General features: G+C 46.1%; 1 protein-coding gene and 1 long non-coding RNA gene across 2 annotated transcripts in view; one reads left to right on the top strand and one right to left on the bottom strand.

Moving 5' to 3' along the window:
* LOC119163001 (uncharacterized) overlaps nt 1–18285 on the bottom strand; it is a 55216-nt gene extending 36931 nt beyond the window's left edge. Inside the window, exons 1-3 of the mRNA XM_075885540.1 lie at nt 18204–18285; nt 15748–16026; nt 5611–5655 (exon numbers count right to left, since the gene is read on the bottom strand). Coding sequence (XP_075741655.1) covers nt 5611–5655; nt 15748–16026; nt 18204–18285 — 406 coding nt within the window. The remainder of the gene's footprint in view (nt 1–5610; nt 5656–15747; nt 16027–18203) is intronic.
* Nucleotides 2905–4028, top strand: LOC142791744 (uncharacterized). Its single transcript, XR_012890385.1, has 2 exons — nt 2905–2989; nt 3370–4028. It is a non-coding gene; the product is annotated as an uncharacterized LOC142791744 (long non-coding RNA).
* Nucleotides 18286–22574: the final 4289 nt, after the last annotated feature.

Genomic DNA, 22574 nt, shown 5'->3' with positions numbered 1-22574 from the left:
ATTGACAGTCGACAGCGAGAGGGTGCGCCTAGTGTCAGATGCTATACCCTCGGTGTTTCCGAACTGTCCGTCCTACCTGAGCACGAATCGCAATCGCCGAGAATCTCCTGTCTCGAAACGAGCTCGAATGGAAGACGAGGTCTTGAGCAAAGCGATTAAGAACTCTATATGCGCAAAAAAAAGCGAAGAGGAGAGAAATGCTGTGTCCTCTTTCGAACACTTAAGAGGCAAGCTTTCTGCTGTATGCAGTAATGATTTCTGGACCATCAAGGCAAACGATCGTTGGTGATGTTTCTCCGCATCGAAGATAATCCTTCACCACACGTGAGGTTTTCCGTCACTGTGCTTGCTGATCTCTCACTTGCAGTCTCAGAAGGTATGATAGAGCTGGTTTCATTACCTTGCGGAGGCGCAGTTCCAGACGCAGTGCGCGACATCATGACGTTACCGCACTGCTCCAGCAGCTGGAAAACCACATGACTGAGACGCCTGAAGTTGCAAGTCCGTCGAAAACAGCGTCAGTGTTGCAGCATATCGGCTTCTTATTGAATGAACTGTCCAAAGACAGTGACACGACCGAAGAACACAGTGCTTTGTTTCGTTTGCTAAATGAGCAAATAGCTCTCGCACTCGCTGCCCCCATTCGTCGCTACAGTGCTGAAACATTAGTGTTTTCTAGCATTCTGCACTCCATATCTCCGCACGCCTATAACTTTGCCAGATCAGCGTCGAAATTGACTTTACCCCATCCTTCAACCCTGCGCCGCGTTTGTTCCAAGTATGGAGGCGATCCACTGAAGGAGCAAAACATTCGAGAAAGAGTGAAGTGCATGCAGCCGAACGAAAAGACCGTGACGCTAATGGTTGATGAAATTCATATCAAGCCATACTTCGATTATAGAGGGGGCAGCATAGTTGGATCTGCAGCCAATTCTCAAGAGGCAGCCACAACCGCTCATGTTTTCATGCTTCAGTCGCTCTTGTCCTCAAACAAAGATGTGCTTCACATTTTTCCTGTTGCTAAAATGACCGCCGAAATTCTACATGAGTTCTGCAAGAAAGTAATTTTAGAAGTGGAATCTATGGGCCTCAGCGTCATTGCTGTAATTACCGACAACAATTCCCACAACCGGAAAATGACGTTTTTCTCAGAGAAACAGGAAGTGCGCATTGTATATCCTCATCCAGCCGACAACAATCGGCCTCTGTTTTATGTCGTAGACCCTGTGCACATACTGAAATACATCAGGAACAACTGGATGAATAAAAAAAAACGAAGGAATATGCTTTTAGTTTCCTGAAGTGAACCTGTCAGGAATATTGCCCGACGGGCTGCCCAGAATGAAACCAGCATCATTTGAAGTCGTACGGCAGCTGTATGCACTGGAGCAGACATCGCTTCTCAAGCTTGGCTACAAGCTGAATTCCAAGGCAATCAATCCAACACCTATGGAGAGACAAAATGTAAAGTTGGTGTTAAATGTCATTAATCCGTTTGTATCAAACGCACTTGAGACGCGTGGCGATGCCCTTAAAACAACATGTGCCAGTTCAACAGCTCTCTTCATAAACATCATATCGACGTGGTGGAAAATCGTCAACGTGAAGACCCCTTCGAAAGGTCGCCGACTGAACGACACCCTTCAAAATCCAGTGAATTCTACGGTGGATCAACAGCTGGTTTTCTTTAGTGGCATGGTAGACTGGCTAGATGCTTGGAGCAGCGTCAACATGAGCCGTGGCTGCTTGACAAGGGAAACACATTCTGCGTTGAGACTCACTTGCTACTCCCTTGTTGAGCTGTCGCGGTACTGTTTAGAAGAACTGAAGTTCAAGTATGTCTTGCTGGGAAAATTTCAAACTGACACTCTTGAAGATCGCTTCGGTCGCTACCGTCAGCTTGCTGGTGCACAATATCATGTTTCCGTGAGGCAGCTTCTGGAGTCTGAAAAGAAAATTCGTCTGCAAAAGCTGCTGATGCTTCAGCAGCCAGACATCAGCAGCAAAAGTGACACAGAAGTATCGCAACATAACTTCTCTGTTCACATCTCAAATGATGAAATTTCCAACCCAAAGCATGACATGGAGGTCGTTGCTTATATCGCTGGATATTGTGCTCATTCAGCTCTGAAGAAGCTGTCATGCTCATTTTACAGCAGCGTGCTCGTCCTGGAGAACAGGAACATAGATGTGGAAGGTAACACAATGATTGACAACTTGTCAAGAGGAAGCTTAAAGTTTCCGCAGCCATGTACTGTGCACATGGTGCTGGTGACAACGCTTGTTGTCGAAAAGCTCACCAAGGGAGAAAATGCAAAGGCGTTCCTCGCGTCGAACAACCAACGTGGCATTGTAAGCTCCATTACCACATCACTGCTAGGAGATGTTGAGCTAGAGACTTGTGAAAATGGCCATACCTCTGAGACTATTGTGCGGCATGTAGTGCGTGTTGCAACAAATGTCGCTCTGAACAACTTTTGTAGACTTCGAAATGACACCATCCAAAGCACCGCACAAAAAAAAAAGGCAGCTGACAGAAAAATCAAAACATTGAACAAGAAATGAGGTAGGATGGTTTTAGCCTTTCGTCCTAATAAAACCACTTCTACAAATGCATTTCTGACTATTACAGATTGATCACTAAAGTGTAAAGGCAGGCGTAAACAAATGCAGACCGCCTAGGAACAAAAAAAGAACAAAAAAAAAGAAACACCGGCTTTCAATAAGTGCCCACAGCAGATATAACGAGAACGAGTGCCGACGACGGCCGGGGTGCAGGTGGGCAACTAGCGTGACGTCACGCTCTCCCTGGAGGGGCCTTGTCAATATTCTAGGTGGTGTTGGTCGAACGCCATTGAAACAACGTGGGTGCCTTGATTTTCCTATTACCAACGGCTTCAATTTCTCATCTCCTGCCATGTTTGCACCCACCAGCACAATGATGCGATTTTTACTGCCTTTTCCTTCACTACAGGCTTCGCCTTTGAAGGTGAGCGTCTTTGATGGAAGCGCCTTATAAAAAAGACCCATCTCGTTGACGATGAAGACGTCTCGTGGATCAAAGCTCACCGAAATTTCCTTAAACTGCCCCTGTTGCCAGTTGGTGCAAATGTCCCTGTTGACTGCACCACTCTCACCCGAGATTGCTTTGAAGACTAGGCCATGGCGTGTTTTGAAGCGGCTGAGCCATGGCGATCTCTCGAGCTTTCTGCTCAAGAATTGCCTCGCTTATGGGCAAATTAGAAGTCCGTGCACGCTTGAACGACAGAAAAAGAACTTTTCTAGATGTTTATAAGGCGTCGTTCGCATTCGTTTAGATGTAAAGGTACCGTCCTTAACAGTGCCTTCAATCTTTTTCTGTTTTTCCAGATCCGCGACAGCGTCGATTTTGGGATGTATTTTTTTGCCACCTCCATCTTGGGCAGGCCGCTTCGATCGAGCTCTTGAAGAATTTGTAGCTTTTTATCAAGCGGGTGTGTATGGTGCGGCCACTTCCTTTCGATCAGACTGAATTAACACAGTGATCCACCGCAACTTGCCGACTTTGCTCCTACAGCCACAAGCGAGAATGGATACTGGATTGGCTTGTCTCGATCTCAAGGTGTTGCCATGGTTGTGAGACTACCTGTGGCATGAGGGAGTCTATGCTGTGTTTAGAGTTTGTGCCGTTTAACCGTAGGTGACCAATAAGCACTGTTTCGATTAACCGATGAATTTTACTGTGCAACACATAGAAATCCAGCCATATGAGCCCGTTTAGTTCCGTTAATGAGGCATTTTCGTTTAAGCGAGTTTGGTTTATTGGCAGTCCAATGTACTTTTTTTGCATGATGAGGAACTGAGTCGCTAGCTCATAGGCCCACGCTATCAGTGTTGTTTTGAGAAGCGTCCTGCTCTTAGCGTGGAGGGACCTGAAACTGTTGAACTTTAAGCGCTGCCTTTTGCATGCGTCCCTGTTGATTCATCATTGCCATGCTGTGAAGTCGCTGTCTCTAAGCACAATAAATTTGCCGAACTTTACGCGGTCGTGTCGGGCATTTCAGATGCAATTGAACTTTTGGCCCCCGTCGCTTCAGAGAAGTCAGCAGTAGAGCCAGCCATTTTCACAGAGCTTTTCTTGTTTTCTTGTTTTTTGCTGCACCGTCAGGCACTTTCGGTATTTCTCAAAATTGTCCGCCACCTATTATGTCGCCCTGGTTTACGCGGAGCCTTGAAATGCGACACATGCTCCATACAATTCTGATACACCAACTTGCTATTCGAGACGAAACATCACTCGCCCTTTTCAAAGCGCAGCCAAAGACAAGGCCGCTGATGCATATATGTCGCGTCGAGGTATACGTGCACTGAATTACAAAGCGCGAATCAGCTAAACAAATAAAATACACAGGCAGGGTTCACAATCACAGGGCAACGTGTTACTAAATCACGAAATCCCATGCCCACAAACCTTTGAGAAAGATGTTCTTTGGCATGCAAATAGCTGCCGTCCCATTCAGTAGCGCCATCTCAACTCGCGTGACGGGGACTCGCTCGCTAAATTCCATGCCGACCGGTTGTGCCCTCGCGATCTCCGACGTCAGCATAGCTCTGGCCTGGGCTGGCCCTACGTCAGCTCCTGACACCGACCTTCGACAACAGTGCAGCTCTGACCTACCAAACTTGCCCTACGCCATCTCCCGACGCCGACAAGAGCTCTCGCAAGTGGCGCCCTGTCCTCGGACTCCTGTGACCGTGTTTCCATCTTTCCTATCTCTCCTATCCCCTCGATTTGTCCTCGCTCACTGGCCTAGCGCATCTTTTTATCTCTCTATACCCTTAATCCTATTCTTTTAATCTTTCCTCACCCCCATTCCTTGTGAGCTACTGTTGAGGTGTCGCTCTCTGAAGCTGACAGTTACGGGGCTCACTTTTCTCTTCCTTTCTCTCTAAGAACCACTTGGTAGTCGCGTGATGGAAACTACTCGTAACTGAAGGTCATCGGCGTACGCAATCTGCCCCCACCCTCTCCTTGTGCGGAGCAGCGAGTGTCAGCACCTAACATATTCTTACACCATGATCATGGCCTGTATCATACAGCTAAGAACACAAGCCCTGGTGGTGCCTTAGTGTGTTGAACACAAGCCCTGGTGTGTTGAAGTCACCAAGCTGTCCAAATGGAAGGGTGCTATTACCAGCTCCAGACTCAAAGAGTTATGGGCAGTCCAACGGGCCCCCGATGCAACAGACTTGGAATTTTTGTTCTGACGTGGCAGCGGCCTGCATCCATCCACCCAGTAATGGACAGGTGGCAAGATCAGACCAATTTCTGTAGCACCAACCCATTCAGGGTGATAGTTTTTGTAAAGGCCACATGTAACATACCAACAGACTGCATATACCACAGCTCACCTAAACAGCTTTGCCATTGAAACAGGCAAAGGACAATCATTTATTTATTCTTGCAGGCAACAACTTTTTATCAACTCCATCACAACTGACTGTGTAATATTTATGCGTCACATGCAACGGTGATGCCGCACCATTTGAAATGACTTTTTAAAATTCTCTTATGCATTATATCTATAATAAAATATTTACTTAAACAAATGAGATTAATATAACACTTACATGTCTGTGTAGAGGACTCCTTCAATTGACGGGGCTGAAGGCCTCCTAGAAAAATACAGACAAAATGAAAAAATTACACCAAGTCTATTCATTCAAATATATCTAGCATATTTCACTGTGCACAGGACTTTTCTCAACATTTTCCCTGTTGCGTGTTAAGTGCTCAAACAGTCATGCACTTCTGCAAGACCAGTAGGTCTATGTTTCACTCGAGAGTAAAATAAACTGAGATAAAGGGAAATTGTAGAAAGATATACAATCTTGTTATAAGAACGAAGCGGCTGTGGTCTCTATTGCCAGCTACTTGCTGTTTTAAGTGGTGTGTCGACCATGGAGATGGCCTCAATGCATTTCTTGTGCCCACCAAAATGGTACAATTCCTACTGAAAGGGCATGAGATCACCTATTATTATTATTATTATTATTATTATTATTATTATTATTATTATTATTATTATTATTATTATTATTATTATAACTTCATTGCAGAGAAACGAGTTTTATGTAACTGTCTTTGGCATGTGTCCGGAAAGCAAAATTTGTTACTGTTGACACTTGACACACAAAATTTTCAGAGAATATTCAGCTTTGTATACTGATTTCAAACACGTAATTGCATTTTTTTTACACCAGTCCAAGAAAAAAGTTACAACAATTCTTATTTTATGAATTCGGGATGCGACTTGCTTAAAAAGTATTGCATTCGAATAGCTCACGTTCAGCAGGCATGTTCCTGAATGTTCAAACAGTGCAAATATGAAATTTACTGCTTGTTTCTGAATTTGAGCCAAAGTTATTAAGTCTTCTTTTCGCAGTCTCTTAGCTGTGAATTTTTGTTGCTGATTTCTAGAAGATTTCATAATGTTCCGTCCTAAAATACTTTATCATCATTTTTTTCCCACTTGCTGATCCTATAGCATTCAAGGAAGAAAAAAAGACAATGAATGAGTATTGGCGACAAAGTGTTCATTCCAGAATTTAAACCTTGTAAAAATCTTTATTTGAGAAAAACGCATATAACTAAAACTTGCGAAAATAAATATGCCGCCACAAAACTTATAATTAGGATCTTCAGAAAGTCCCAGGAGAGTAATCTGAACCAAGCTCATGCTCGTGCTTCTTCATTGTGGCTGCCTAGAATGCCACTGAAGAACTTTCACTTCGCGCTAGATGCACGGCGGTAGTAATCTTTTTGCCAGTCCGCTGGCTGCTTTGGCTTGTTGGCTCTTACTGCAGTTCACGCAAAATAAGTGAACTAGACTCCTTGTTTCCCAGATAGAAATGCATACAAGCTAGCATCTGCCACGGCAGTCTCAACAGCACATTCTTGTCGTTTTGTGACAGGCTCCATATAACAGAGTGCAATGCCTCATTTTTTTGCATTCTGTGTTTTTTCTCTCGCACATCTTCGCATGAGCTTCTTGTCAGACAAACTCTCATACACAAGGTCCAGCGCATGGCTGACAGCCTCTGGCGAGTTGTACTTGCTTTTTGGCATGGGCCCATTCTTTTCCATGGCTGCATTGTGCATGCACCATGACTCGGGGCCCTGTGGACAATAGCTGTGGTTAGGCTGCTCGCTAGTGGACGTCACATGGTAATATATAGCCCACACAGCCTTGTGCATCTTGTCCACATTCCCAGAATGGGATTTGAGAGCACAGTCATAGTAACTTGTCAATCATGTTATAAGGTCACCCGTAAGATAACCCTTGCCACTCATGCGCTCGCCGGCGTCTCTTTTGTGCTTCTGCACAAAATTTCCAACTGTAGTCCCCATTTTCTTCTGCACACGGTTCGCACAATCTTGTTTCTGAACATTAATGAAGCCATACACTTTGCCTTCGTTGACAGCAAGCACTCTATGACCGGCTGTCACCATCACAAAGCAAGGTTAGACTATGAAGCGAAAGTGAGTGCTGAAATAAAATTGTTGCTGCCTCTACGTCCATTTGGCCAGCTTTGCATGAGGTGTCTTTCTGACATGAATACTTATATTTCCGCTCGGCATACTCTGGGCTGTCGGGTTTTGGGCCACGTTCGCAGCAGAGGGAAAAATTAGACAGCACTACATAGTCAAGCACATATCTTGAAAAAACTTCTGCTACAGAGGCCACTCCAATGTGTGAGGTGTGTCCTCTTGTGTGCCAGCTTTCATAAAAAGAGTGCAATATTTTCAGGGTTGCCGAAATTAAGGTCCTTGTAGACACTCATCACTGTTGCGGCACAACTAGTCATATGAGTCGGCACAAGCTCTCGTTGCTACTGGCTGGAGCTTTGTTTTTAGGAACTGCTGGTAATCTTCATGCGTAGACCTACCAGCTGTACCAACTGCGGGGAAGTGGGTTCTAACAGAGATCGTATGAAGGCCTACCAGCATGAAGTATGAAGACCTTGGTGTGAAACGGCCATAGCGGTAAAGATGTCGTTCAGTGTCATCAACTCAATTCCTGTGCTCTGCACAGCAGGTGCCAGGCGAACGTTGATCTCAAACAGGTTGCAATTATTGTTACAGCCAACACGTCGTGAACTCAATTTTGAACCAACTTCCCCGCAGTTTCTCACGAACTCCATTTTGAACGAACTTCCTGGCAGTTTCTGCAGCGAAGCTATAGCTTCACGGCGACACCGTACTCACTTGAGTCACATTCAATAGTCAGCTGTCCCCGGCACACTCGACAAGAAGAACATTTCTGAAATAAGCTGTTTACCAAGTCCAGGTCAACAGTTGTTTACGTCGTGCCGACGAACTTTCGATGCCGCGCTCACTCAGAGAACACTCAATTCGCGATCAGCTGCCGAGACCGAGGAAAGTTTTGCTGCTTTCTGTTGTGCACAACACTTAATGATATTCAGGTTAGGTTAGGTTAATTTGGTTTTTATTGCGCAAAAGCAGCTAAAGCTATGCTGCGCCAGACACAAGACTTTCAGGAATGGACACAGAAAAGATGATATTTTAAAGCTTATTTACCAGGTTACATTCTTTCAGATACATTCTTTCAGAAAGTGGCATAGATGTGTTCAGGCGACGACCTTATTCTTAAAACATATGATAAGGTTAGTATTGCTCTTCGATCACATAGAGGGGGCTCATTGCATTCTACGTATTGACTTTGCACAGGTGATGTTCTGTAAGCACCACTTGACAGACGGAGACCGAGGTTGTGTATAGAGTCAAGACGGCGGATGTATGAGTTTCGTGCCGAGTCGTAGACTACGCATCCGTAGTCTATTGATTGATTGATTTGTGGGGTTTAACGTCCCCAAACCACTATATGATTATGAGAGACGCCGTAGTGGAGGGCTCCGGAAATTTCGACCACCTGGGGTTCTTTAACGTGCACCCAAATTTGAGCACACGGGCCTACAACATTTCCGCCTCCATCGGAAATGCAGCCGCCGCAGCCGGGATTTGAACCCGCGACCTGCGGGTCAGCAGCCGAGTACCTTAGCCACTAGACCACCGCGGCGGGGCGCATCCGTAGTCTAAAATGCTGTGTACAAGAGATCGATAAATGCGTATAAGGCAGAGTCGATCGAAACCTCAGTGTTTATGGGAGAGTACTTTGAGCACGTTGAGTGCTCCGTTTGCCTTAGTTTTCAGTGCGTTTATGTGTGGCAGAAAGTTTAGTTTTCGGTCGAATGTGATTCCTAGAAATTTGTGTTCTTGTTTTACCGGCATGTTGATGTTGTATAGCTTGAGTGCAGGTTCAGGGAACAATCCTCTTTTTTGCGTAAAGAGAACAGCCATGCTTTTTTGGGCTGAAAAGCGGAAACCATTTTGGTCGGCCCATTTCATAAGACGATTTATTGCAATTTGGAGTTGCCTTTCGCAGGATGATAGGCTGGAGGCTCGGCATGCGATTTGGAGATCGTCAACATAGATGGAGTGCATGACTGTACGGGGTATAGCCCTGTTGATGGAGTTCATTTTCACTATAAACAGGGTGGTGCTCAAAATGCAGCCCTGTGGTACACCATTTTCTTGGACAAATATTCGTGATAGTACCGTACCCAAACGTACTTGAAAAGTTCTATTCGATAAAAAATCGTGTAAGCAGTTCAGCATTCTTCCGCGAATCCTTAAGTTAGCTAGATCTCTGAGAATTCCATATCTCCAAGTTGTGTCATATGCTTTCTCCAAGTCTAAGAAGACCAAGAGACATAACTGTTTGTGTAGAAATGCTTGTCCTATTTCTTGTTCCAGCCAAACAATGTGATCAGTGGTGGAACAGCCCTTTTTGTATCCGCACTGGTGTGCATCTATTAGGTGCTCCGATTCCAGAGTGAAAGTAAGTCTAATATTTACGATTCTTTCGCAAGTTTTTGCAAGGCAACTTGTTAATGCAACGGGCCTGTAGCTACTTGGGGTTGTTGGGGGTTTACCAAGTTTTAGGAATGGTATGACTATGGCTTTTTTTCCAATCTTCAGGCATTATGCCAGAGTCCCATATTTTGTTGAAGAATTGGAGAAGTGCCTTCGCGAATGCTTGGGATAGGTGTGCCAACATTGCGTAGTGTATCTGGTCAGACCCTGTTGCTGTTTTTTTACCGGCAGAAAGTACCCTGTTTAATTCGTGCAGCGTAAGCAGAAGGTTATAACTTTCATTTGAGGTACTGCTAGTAGGCAATCTTTGTCTTTCTGCATTTTCTTTGTATTTCAGGAATGTATTGGTGTAATTTGCTGAGCATGATACCTTATAAAAGTGTTCTCCTAATAGGTTGGCCTGGTCTTCTAGTGTTGATTGTGGGTCTGGACTTGTGAGCAGTGGTATTGTGTAGGAGGAGTACTCTCCTTTGAACTTCCTCACCTAGTCCCAGATGTGTTTAGAAGTGACTGAACTGTTAATTGATGATATGTATTTTTGCCATGAATCCTTTTCTGCCTGTCTTCGAATAAATTGGGCTCTGGCTTTTGCATGTTTGAAGTTGATGAGGTTGGTGTAGGTGGGGTATCTTCGTAGAATTCCCCAGGCCTTATTTTGTTGTTTTTTGGCATCAGTACACTCGTTTGTCCACCAAGGGTTGAGTTTCTTGCGTACCATGCCGGATCTCTCAACGAACTAATCATCCTCTTCAAGTCCCACGCCCACGTGCACGCACCGTTACTTTTTCAACATCATTTTTTCCTCGCACAGCAGTTGCCTGGAATGGCCTTTCAGGCGACATTCCTGCCATTACTTGTACTTCTACCTTCACAACCAGTATCAATAATCATCTTTCACTTTACGACAAACGATTGTTTTCTGCTCAATTTTTATGTACCCACCCCTTAAGTAATGCCCCGCAAGGGGTCCTTAAGGAAATAAAATGAAATGAAATGAGATGATTGCGGTATTGCTTTTTCTTCTGCTAAGATTAAAACTTTGACGAACTCTTCGTTTAGTTCCGCAACAGAAAGCTCCGATGAGAAAACTTCATCGAGCTTCGCGTTTTCTGTGAAAACTGGCCAGTTCGCGAGCTGTAATTTCCACCGGCGTGGCCTGCTTGTTAAAGTTGGGTAGGATAGTATGAGTTTTATGATGCCGAGTTGATGATCACTACCATAAGACGTGTTGACCACGTCCCATTTAAAATCATTAAAAATACACGATGAACACATGGCGAGATCTAGGCAACTAAAAGTGCGTGAGGTTGGTGTAAAGTAGGTAAAAGCCCAGGAATTCAGAAGGCAGATGTCATTTGATAAAATGAAATCTTCCACGGCTTGCCCTCTTGCGTAAGTTTTGTCGCTACCCCAAAGGGTTGAATGAGCACTGAAATCCCCAACCAAGATAAATGGTTTTGGCAACTGTTCCACTAGATTTTCTAGGTTTTTGATGGTGAAAAGGGTGTGAGGTGGTATATACAGTGAGCAGATGTTGATGGTTTTGTATGATAGGATGGTGACGGCTACGGCCTCGAAAGATGTGTTTATTTGGACATCTCGCGTAGGAGTGCTGCCCTGCACGACTATGGCTACTCCTCCTGAAAGACGGTTGCAATGTTCGCGGTTCTTTCGGGCAACTTTGAAGCCTTTTAGGAAATGGCCGTGTTTTGCACCAAGATTTGTCTCTTGGAGGCAAAAGGCTACTGGTGAGAATTTCTTAACGATGTCCTTTATGCCACCTAAGTTATGAATTAAGCCTCTACAGTTCCAATGTACGATAAAAGCCATGGCGAAATAAAGGTAAGTAAATATACTTCTGGGGATTGATCGGTAGAAAAGATGATAGGTGACAATGCTAAGAAATAGAAATAGAGAGAAATACGATAACAATTACGGTTATCGCTTACTTATTGTGGTTACTGGGACTTTGTCCTTGTCCTGTTTGGTAGGCTCACTTATTGTGGTTACTGGGACTTTGTCCTTGTCCTGTTTGGTACGCCCGAGAGAGCGCTTGTCTTTCGGTGTCGATGACACCGGAGTTTTGTGGTCGATCTCCATTGCCTTGTCTGAGGCGCTGGCAGACCGAGAGTGAGGCGCTGAGAAACTGATCTCAGGCCTTGGCACTCTATTGAGTTTAGGGCCCAGGGAGACCGGAGTCTGCGGGCCCTTTGATGTGCATGGAGCAGCTGGCGCTGCTTCTTTTACGGGGGCGGTTTGAGTCACCACAGGACCACTGGGTGTGGTAGCGGTCGACTCCCGAGGCCTTTGTGATGCTGCCCCCGACTGAGTCACATCGGCGTAACTTCTGTGGAAAAGGTGTGATAGCAGTGTTCGCGCTTCGCTGAATGATATTTTTTCTTTGACGGTCAGAGCGATCACTTCTTTTTCTTTTTTCCAACATGGGCATGACCGGGAATACGCTGGGTGTTCCCAGTCACAGTTAACACAGTGGGGTGAGGATGAGCAGTTTTCTGATTTGTGGTCGTTTGCGCTGCATTTTGCGCATGTTTCTTTGCCTCTGAAAGAGTGCGAGGCGTGTCCGAATCTTTGACATTTGAAACAGCGTCTGGGGTTGGGAATGTAGGGTCTCACGTTTATTTTTAAGTACCCAGCCTTAAGAGAGGTGGGCATTTCACTTGTTCCAAAGGTTAGTATAACATGTTTGGTGGGCACTTCCTGATTATTGCGACGGATTACAATTCTTTGGACATTGATGACGTTTTGGTCTTGGAAACCTTTGAGGAGCTCTTCGTCACTAAGGCCTAAGAAGTCTTCCTCAGAGATTACTCCCCTGCTGGTGTTTAGAGAGCGATGGACCAAAACGGTGACAGCTGTTTCTCCAATGCTGGTTAGTTGGGATAGCTTAGGCACTTGGTCATTTTCGGTTAGCTGCAAAACGAGGTCACCGCTTGACATTTTGGATGCTTTGTATGTGGGTCCTATTTTTTCTTTTAGGCACTTGGCCACCAAAAATAGGGATAATTTTCTTAGAGGTGTGCTGTCACTGTGGATAATGTGGTACTTCGCGAAAGTAACTTTAGTTTCTGTCGAGACGTGATAACTTGCTTCGGTGCGGCCTCTCTTACGAGACCGATCAAGGTCGGCGGATGCTTGTAAAGCCATACAAGTATGAATGTGTTCGGTAACAGCGGCGACCACCCACCACGGAGCCCAACAAGGGGACGCGGTAGGACTTGTTGAAACAAGCCCTCCCGACGCCAGCCGTACGCTGTCACTATAACCCAATGTAATTATCCAAGGTGGGATACCTACACAAGGTTTGATTGATATGTGGGGTTTAACGTACCAAAACAACTATATGATTATGAGAGACGCCGTAATGGAGGGCTCCGGAAATTTAGACCACCTGGGTACCTACACAAGGTTAAGCCTTGCCGCCATGAATATCGGAAGTCAACAGAAGTGAGGAGAGGACAGGAAAGATAAAAGTGCGAGAAAAAGACAAAGATGTACGAGGAGAGAGACAGGAAAAGGCGACTGCCGATTTCCCCTGGATGGGTCAGCCCAGGGGTGCCGTCTACGTGAAGCCGGGGCCAAAGGGGTGTGTTGCCTCTGCCGGGGGGCCTTAAAGGTCCAATCACCCAGCGTCGGCTCAACCCCCAGGATCCCCTTTTCCCCGGACACGGCAAAGCCACGCACGGCTAGGCGTGGGAGGGAGCCGAACCCCCCCCCCCCCCCCCCCCCCGTTAGCTCGGGTCCATGGTGTCACTACACACCAAACACTTACTTGCGCAGGCGCCCCCGCGGGCAACGATATTCAGTCAGCTGTGGTAATAAAATATAGCATCTATCCTTACACGGTCCGCTCGATCACGCATACCTGCAGTAAGGGAGGCAGCGGTTGCAATCGCCGTCACGCTTTCTGCGGCTGCGAGGTCTTCCGCAGCAACAGCGTTGTCCGAAGTCAGAGTCACAAGGGGCGACATTGTTTCCTGGCTGATCATTGAAGTATTATAGTTGAGCCCGCTTATAACGAAACTAAGCATGACGCGGCATCCGTTTGTTGTATCCCTAAGTTTGTAGTAAATGAAACACAGCTTTTAAAAAACGTTGCGAGTGAAAACACAAACGTTTTTTGGCTGAAAAAGTTCGTGATGCACGTGTTTCGAAGAGCAGAAGTGATAAGGACGGTCTCGAATTCATTCACAATGGCAGTGTGCTCGTTCACTGAGGTCCGTGCCATAAGCTGCACGAGGCCCTGGCTCCAAAGTTGCGTGTTCTCACAATCCGATTCCTCCAAATCCCTCTCTCCACGTACTTCATTCACGATGCCCCAATCCATGCACGGTTCCGCAGTGTCGGCATCATCATCGGCCGTAATTAAACAATCGCAACAGATGTCCAACCCGCTCTCCCAGGTCGGAGTCGACGACGCACTGCCACAAATCGCCACAAATCGCGGGTGGAGACGGGCAAAGGGGTTGTGTTCAAGAGAAAAGAGGAGAGCAGACTTGTGAGAGAAGGGCAAGAAGTTGCGATAAAGAGAGAGGAGGATGCGGCGGGAGGGTGACCTTGAAAATCAAAACACACGAGAAGGAGGCAGGTTGGGTAGCTTGCTTGAAAGGTCCACGAAACTCGCACGTAGAAAAACTTGGAAAAAGTGCCTGCGCGTGCAGAAGTTAAAATAAAGCATGGCCGCCTGGATTGTGGTGCTCAGCAGTGTTCGAAGAATCGGCGGTCGTGCGTGGCCTCAAGAACTTCAATATTTCGCGATTTGCTCCGCACAAATTAACAGCAGTTTTCGCGCTTCCACACGCGAACGGAAGGCATGGTGAGTCGAGTGCGAAGTGAGGGAGAACAAGTCCTGAACACGAAACGAATTGCAAATTCGCTGTAACCGATCAGCGCCACTGATCTTGTTCCTAGTGGTACTTCAAACACTTTGTGGATGAAACCTTATCGAATTTTCTATGCACCCACAACGTGGCCTTAAGGGAACAGGTGCAGTAGTGTGTGTGCCTTTTGTACCGATGAACCGGCTTTCAACCACGGAGCCGTTACGATATTCACATATTCTGACGCCCATTGGCAATGGACGCTTGTATGATGCATTATTACTGCAATATTTCATGTTGCATTGTGAAGCATGTATACAGGATGCGTGTGTTTCTGAAGTACAAAAGCTACTTTCACTGCATTTCCAAGCAGAGGAAGTTCTTTTCAATGTTTTAACAAGCTAAGGTATAGCCGTGTGGCAGAACATCCGCTTGCCACGCAAACGACTCGGGTTCAATCCCCAGTTTAGCCCAAACAACCCTGGTTCGGTCTCCACTCTGCTCCAAAACTTTTTATCTTCATTTTTTTATTTGCATTGTTGTGGATTTTTCGGTCAGGCATAAGATTTTTCGCTCACAACCAATGACGCCGACACATATGCCAGAATTTCTGCAAAACAAGCTCTTTAACGCTGTCACGTTAAAATGTGTTCTGTCAAGTAGGAGCTTTGCTTACCAAGAGATAAGCAGTGAAACACGATTCCCAGTACAAAACCAATATTATTAGAGGCAGTTGTTCTATTTCAGCAGTATTACAATTTGAAGAATTTCATTTAATGAGAGTCTACTGTATATCTCCATGCGTAGAAAACATTTTTCATCTCTCAGCTCACCCATTGGCTGTTTGCTCCCTCTTTATTTTCTTGTGATGTTCCTTTCTGTTCTGTCACACAACACACACAAAATAGCACCCGAACTAGCTAGACCAACTTGGTTTTGAAAGAGCACGACTTGTGAAAAAAAAATGCACACCTCTGGTGTCCGTTGCAGCAAGTTCCCTGCAAGATAGCGTGGGAGAGAGCTCCTCTTGCAGGGTTGCACGACTGGCCTCGTCCAGCTCAGAAACGGCTTGATGGGGAGGTGTCCTACGGAGGAACCTCGAGCACCCTGAAGGTCCCGCCTGGTCGCCTATGTGGCTTGGCCTGCGGCCGAGGTAACCCTGCGGCACGGGTGCACCTTCGTAGCCCAGGCTGCAGCTGGGGGAACTGCCACCAGTGGTTGACAGTGAGGGACCTAAGAAACCGTTGGTGTCTGCATGCAAAGGGTGGAATGAAGCGTTTGATGTATGCAGTCTTATCAATGCGGCCACTGCAATTTTACATACATGAAGTATAAAAACAAGCTGCTCAATAAGTTGCCCTTTTGTAGTGTTGTGTGGTTTTCGTGTTGTATCTCGATATTGACATAACGGTGGCGACCAGTGAACCACGCAAACATGAGTGCTGGGCAGCCACCCAAATTAGGAGGTGCGGATGGTATCTGGCCAACGTATCGTGTTCGCCTGGAGGTTTACTTTGAAAGGCATAACATCACAGATACTGTCGAGCCCACATATAACGGCCCCACTTAAAACAAACTTTTGCTTAAAACAAACAATATCCGCGTGACCATAAAAATATACATTGGTTCAATGGCACAAAATCGCACTTACAACGAACGTCTCCCAGCGCCACTGATCGGTTGCAGCGAACGGAGTCAGCGGTGTGCCGACTTCCCAAGAAAGCAATTTCGACCAACGATCAGGCATCGGCGACGTGCCCATACATTCTTATTGTGAAACGCCGATTCTGCCTCCGCGCCCCTCTAGTTGCTGCTCTCCCCAACCGCGTTTTGTTACGCACCCCTCCGTCCTTTGTCCCCCCACTACTTTGAGCACCCTGCATCGCCGGACGAGGCCTGTGTTTTCACACTGCCACCAATCTTGGGAAGACCAGTCCGCCACGTACCCCATTTTTGATGGCTGGTACTGTCGTTGACATTGCCGGCCTGGAGTGACCAGACCATTTGCCGAAATTGTCGGCTACTGACTGTATCCGATAGTCTGCGTCTAGTGCACGTGCGTACGCTACCCCACAGATTCTGACAATTTGCTATCCGTTCCGTGTTTAGGATTTGTCCTCGCTCCCTTCACACTCGACTCAGCATTCCCTTCGCACGCGAGCGGAAGCGCAAAAATGGCTGTCCATTTGTGCGAAATGAATCGAAAAATATCGAAGATCGTGAGGCTACGCAAACCCGCCGGCGCAACAAGACGATTTTTTTTATCACAGCCGCCGATTCTTCGAACGCCACCGTGCGCACCGAATGTGCCGGCCATGCTTTGATGGCTGCGCACACTGGCACTCTTTTAAAGTTTCTCTACAGGCGAGTTTCGCGGACCTTTCAAGCGAACTACCCAACCTGCCTCCTTCCCGTGTCTTGGTTTTCAAGGTCGCCCGCCCACCGCATCCTCCTCTCTCTTTATCGCACGGAGGAAGGAATTTTCATTCCCCCGTGCTTAATCGCAACTCCTTGCCCTTCTCTCGCAAGTCTGCTCTCCTCTCTTGATCACAACCCCTTCACCTGTCTCCACTGCTCTGCGACGCCCGCCACGCTGGCTCGAATTAGTTTCGTTTTCCAAATGGAAACGCGCCCAGAGCTGTTCTACGCGTGTGGTCATGATGGCCGGCGGGAGGACTAGCACACTTTTTCGTGCTGCTCAACAAAACGTCCAAAGTATGACCGCTAAGCTAGAGCGTAATCTGCGTGTTAGGTGCCGCGTTGCGAAGCGCTTGCTCATAGCTGTTGACCACCTGGCAGCCAACTTGCCGCTTCAGGCGTCCCGGTATTCAGCTGTGGAGATGGTGAATATTTAGTGCGACTACATGTGCGCGTAACTATTTTCGCGAAGCCGACTTCGTCGATTGTCAGGCCCGATGCCAAGCCTGAAGCTTCCGAACAGGAGCACTACAGCGGCGATTTGTGGCAGCGCGTCGTCGACTCCGACCTGGGAGAGCTGATGGGACATGTGTTACAATTATTTGATTACGGCCGATGATGATGCTGACACTGCGGAACCGTGCTCGAATTGGGGCATTGTGAATGAAGTACGTGGCGAGAGCGATTTGGAGGAATCGGATTGCGAGAACGACGAAGCTTTGGAGCCAGTGCCTCATGCAGCTTATGCCACGGGCCTCGGCGAACGAGCAGCCTGCCGTTTTAAATGAACTCGAGACCGCCCTTGTCATTTCTGCTCTTCGAAACACGTGCATCATGGACTTTTTGGGGCAAAAAAAGTTTGTTTTTCACTCGCAACTTTTTTAAAAGCCGTGTTTCATTTACTACGAACTTCGGGATACAGCGAACCGATGCCGCGTCACGCTCAGGTTCGTTATAAGCCGGCTCGACTATATAACATAGAAATGGGCACTCCTAATATCATCACTCACAGACAGCATAGTGAGAGTGGTGCAGGGCTGTTGTCACCTGAAAAAAGTCAACGAGCTCAGCTACAATGAAGTCGTCGGACATTTTGGAGAACATTACACCCTTCCAGTCAACGAGACTACTGCAAGCTATGCATTCCTCATGCAAGCACAAAAAGCCGGTGAGACTATTCAGCATTTCATTGCTGAAATTAGACGGCTGGCGGAGAAGTGCGATTTCCGGGCATGGTTGGAGCGAATGCTGAGAGACTGAATTTTGTGTGGCGTGCACGATGAAGATGTTAGGTGACACTTATTTGATGCAATGAAAGCTCAAGCTAGAACAGGCAGAATGCTTTGCCATTTCGGTACAGGAAACTGCTGAGGATGCTCGACTGATGCATTTTACGGAGCAAGGTGCGGTAAATTTTGCACACCAACGGAACTGGACTGGTTGATTTCGGCCAAAGCCGGATACGCGTTGCCGATGTGGACGGTGTGGCAGCAAAAATTATGTCGACGATGAATGCAAACATCTGCATGCGGTGTGCCACAGGTGTACCAAACGAGGCCCCCTGAGTCGAATGTGTCATTCAGCAACATCTAATCACCGACAGCAGAGGCCACATGCGAATGCACATTGGAAAGGGCTGTACGCAACGACAGCTGAAGACTGCATGTCCTCGGTCGATACCGAGGCCTTGTATGCCATAGGGGTCGTCCTTCTCGAAGAATCAAGTATCTGAAAGATTAAACCTATTTATGGAGTCATCAGCAGGGACAACGTTCCTCTAACAATGCTAGTGGACACCGGGCCACCTGTAAGCATCATTTCAGCAGCTATGTTTCTGAAGTATGAAATGAAGTGGAGGCAGTTGCGAAAAACACAGCTAAAACTGTCCTGCCTCTTGGGTGAACTTCCCCTGCTGGGACAACTAAGCATGATGGCCAGATGCGATGGGAAGAATATGCAAGGCACGGTCACAGTGGTCAACAGTCCGAAAACATCGTTATGTGGCCGAGACACGATAAAAACTTTCAACAAAATCAGAGTTCCCACGCTCACTAACGTCGTCGCAAGTGTGCAACCTATGATGTTCAACAGAGCCAGCACGAAACTAGAGGCCCTACTTAGCCAATAAGCTGACTTTTTGTTCAAGGTCTTAGATTTTGCAAGAGACCACTGGTGACCTTTCAACAAAAAGAAAACGCCGTTTCCTGTGTGTTTATTGCGACAATCAACACATGAGGTTCGCACACAATATTTCGCTGTAAATTTACAGAATCTTCAAGGATTTCAAGGATGCTGAAATAAAGAATTCAAGCAGTGTAAACTTAATGTTACTTTTGCGCATAACTTATGAAATCAGCTCTGCTTTTACACTGACATCTTTTTCAAGAACAGCTATCTCCGCCTCTTTTTATTTAGATGTTATGCGAAACCTGTTCACCTTGACAAAAGACATGCCATGTCGTTTTTTGCATTGGAGTCTTTCAAAGCCCGATCTACTACCTCCAGCAAGCACTTCAGAGTTTTTTGGAGCCCTGCCATCTCAAGTTGCGTGCTCTGTACCTCGAGCTCTTTCCTTCTGAAAGCTATCCGCTGTGCTACAATATGCTTCTGTTCTCCTGTGTGCAACGCACATCTAGGCATATCTTGGAGCACTGATGACTTCACTTCTTTCAACAGAGGAACGGTAAGCAGCCTACTGTGGGTTTGTCACAGCCTCATAGATAACTACCTGAGAGATATACAAGAGTTCTGCCATAATTTCTGCTATAATCAGCTTGTTCACACTGAAACCTCGTTCTACTAAAGGCTGTTCATAACTAGGCAAGAGAAGGACCTTCAGCATTTCCCATAAGATTGAGAACAGATCATGCATGCTTCCTTAGCGCACAAAAGTAGCATTTAGGCATTCATGGTCTCTTTCCAAGTTCTTTAGTTTATGCAGTTTTTCTTGGTAGAAGTGAACATCTCTTCTGTGCTCAGAAAGAAGCTTGTTGTCAACGAAACTGTTAAGAACAACTTTCACCTCCAGCCGACATTCAGGCCATCCATCATGAGCTGCACAATTTTGCTCAGAGAAAAAGACGCAAGTGCTTTTGTGAACTTCTGCAAGAGGTCATCTATTGTGCTGTGACCGCAGAATGTCGAAGTCAGATATCTGGTTGTTACCTCACAGTTGTTCCACGATCTGACGTGAAACATCAAGTTGCTTCCTTTGCAGGTATTCGTTCAAGGTTCCAACAAAAAGTACTACACTATGCTCAAACATTTGCCTTATTTGTCGTACTTGTGAAGTTAAAGAGCGAAACGGGTCTTAGAAGGCCAAAAATCGCAAAAAGTCCACTTTTTGAAGCTAACATTTTCAAAATATGCACCTATTTTCGCACTTATCTGAGAAGTTTCTAGCTTCTCACATCAATATTTCTGGCGCTCAATTCATAACATCCCTGTGAGATGAATGTGAGCGCAAATTGACGCTAAAATCACGCTTTTTCCGTGCCAAACTGTTGCCGTTACGCACGAGCTATCGTGTTCATCTTGGTCTCGTTTGGAAGGGTCGCTTTTCATCTTCAATTTCCCGCCACCGCTGGCTCACCTTGCTCATTAGTTTTTTAGCGAAAACGTGTCATCGAGAAGCACTAGCGCATGATTCAATTGGCTGCTTGGGGCACGTGAGGCATCCGATTGGCCAAGGAGCGCTTTCGGCGTCTGCTTCACCATCGTGACACGCACAGACATGCGCCATTTTGTCATGGTGCTACTGACTGCTTGCGGAAGTAAAGAAGTTCCGTGCTACAGTAATTGGTGAAGCGGGTTTGGCGGTGGTTCGTTCGCTGTGAACTTCTGAAAGATCCCCGCTATGGCTCAGGTCAACGAGGATAACGAACTCGACGCGGTCAACGACGGTCGCCCAGTCACCGGTGTAGGCCTAACTCACATATGCGCCCATTGGTTGCCGACAACGTTACTGAGAACAGCTGTGTTTTGCAGCCTCATCAGCTAGAGAACGGCAAGTAAAAAAGCAGAAGTGAAGCTACCAGAGATATCAGTCTTCGTAGTGACAGAACGAAAGTGCAGTCTTATCGCTAAACCCGCCGATGTTGTGGTTCCCCCCGCTTGACGAAAGGACCTTGAACTGCGCGACGGGTCATCAGAGTGGAGTACGCCGCGCGTTGACCAACAACAGAAAGTCAATACGTTCGAAGTGAACATGCTCGCGGTCCACAGGTAGAATGCTTTTAACAACGTGTTCGCAACGTTGTCGCAATCTCCGCTCGAAAATGCAGCAGTCTTACGTGAAAAGGAAACTAACACCTCGGCACTTGTGTAGCCTCAAAATCGATGAGCGAAGGAGCAACTTTGGTTCGCGACACTTACGGGTAACTTATTCTGGACAAGCCGGAAAACATCGTTGCATTATTCGACAGATTGTGGGTGACGCACGCACATTTGTCGGACATCGCGGTCAGTACAGTCACCGAACTGATAAGCGGCCTCGCGGCAGACAAGCACACGGCCACAACTTGCTACAGGACTAGAAGAAACGACACGCTCGTACAAACAACCAGTCCTATTACATTCCCGCGGTGCATATTAACTGACTAAAGGTATGTGTGCCATGATTTTTTTTTCTTCAAAACGGCGAAATTAAGATTTAACAGCATTATTCTCGAAGCACCGATTTTGACCACTTTCTTTTGCTTGTTCGGTAAAAGTGGACCTAGGACAGCTAGAGCTGTAATTGTTTTTGCACAATGTAGCTAAATGTGCACAAAAAAAAAAAAACATTGCTGGGAGCCTATATTTAATGGGCAGCTACGTTTTTTATTTTATTATAAAAAAGTTTCTGTATTTGGTTACATGCAATGAACTTTACTGTGCTGTAATTCGAGAAGTACTTGTTCAATTTTCGATCAGCTTGCAGCATTGCACTCCTTAGGCTTTCTAGCATTCATTTATATGTCAATGGCTGTGTAATTATAAGCGCATACATTTTTACAGTTAAAATGTTACAATTGTTTGTTTTCTTCATTTTCTCAAAATGGCAATTTTGTACACACCGCATAAAAATTACTGCAATATATCCGAAAATATTACAGATAGCAGAATATTTTATTTTGCAGCATGAAGCTATATGTTTGGAGCACACAACATAGGAAGCAGATTTTGATTCCTCTCGATGCAAATTTTTCAAACTAGTCTTTTGTATGCCCACGCAATGGCCACCTTCAGGGCTGTGAAGTTTAGTGTACTGTAAAGTAAGAAATTATGACCCATTCAAAAAAGTGCTTCTTATGTTGCATGTCTTATGCTTTCTACTGTCAATCCCTATGTTATTTATAAATTTTTGACAGGTGGTTATTTTTCTATTCTGGTAAGAATAT

This window comes from Rhipicephalus microplus, unplaced genomic scaffold (genome assembly GCF_043290135.1).
Source record: "Rhipicephalus microplus isolate Deutch F79 unplaced genomic scaffold, USDA_Rmic scaffold_184, whole genome shotgun sequence".
Taxonomy (NCBI): domain Eukaryota; kingdom Metazoa; phylum Arthropoda; class Arachnida; order Ixodida; family Ixodidae; genus Rhipicephalus; species Rhipicephalus microplus.
The sequence above is the reverse complement of the archived record's forward strand: the minus strand, read 5'-3'. Positions and strand labels throughout refer to the sequence as shown.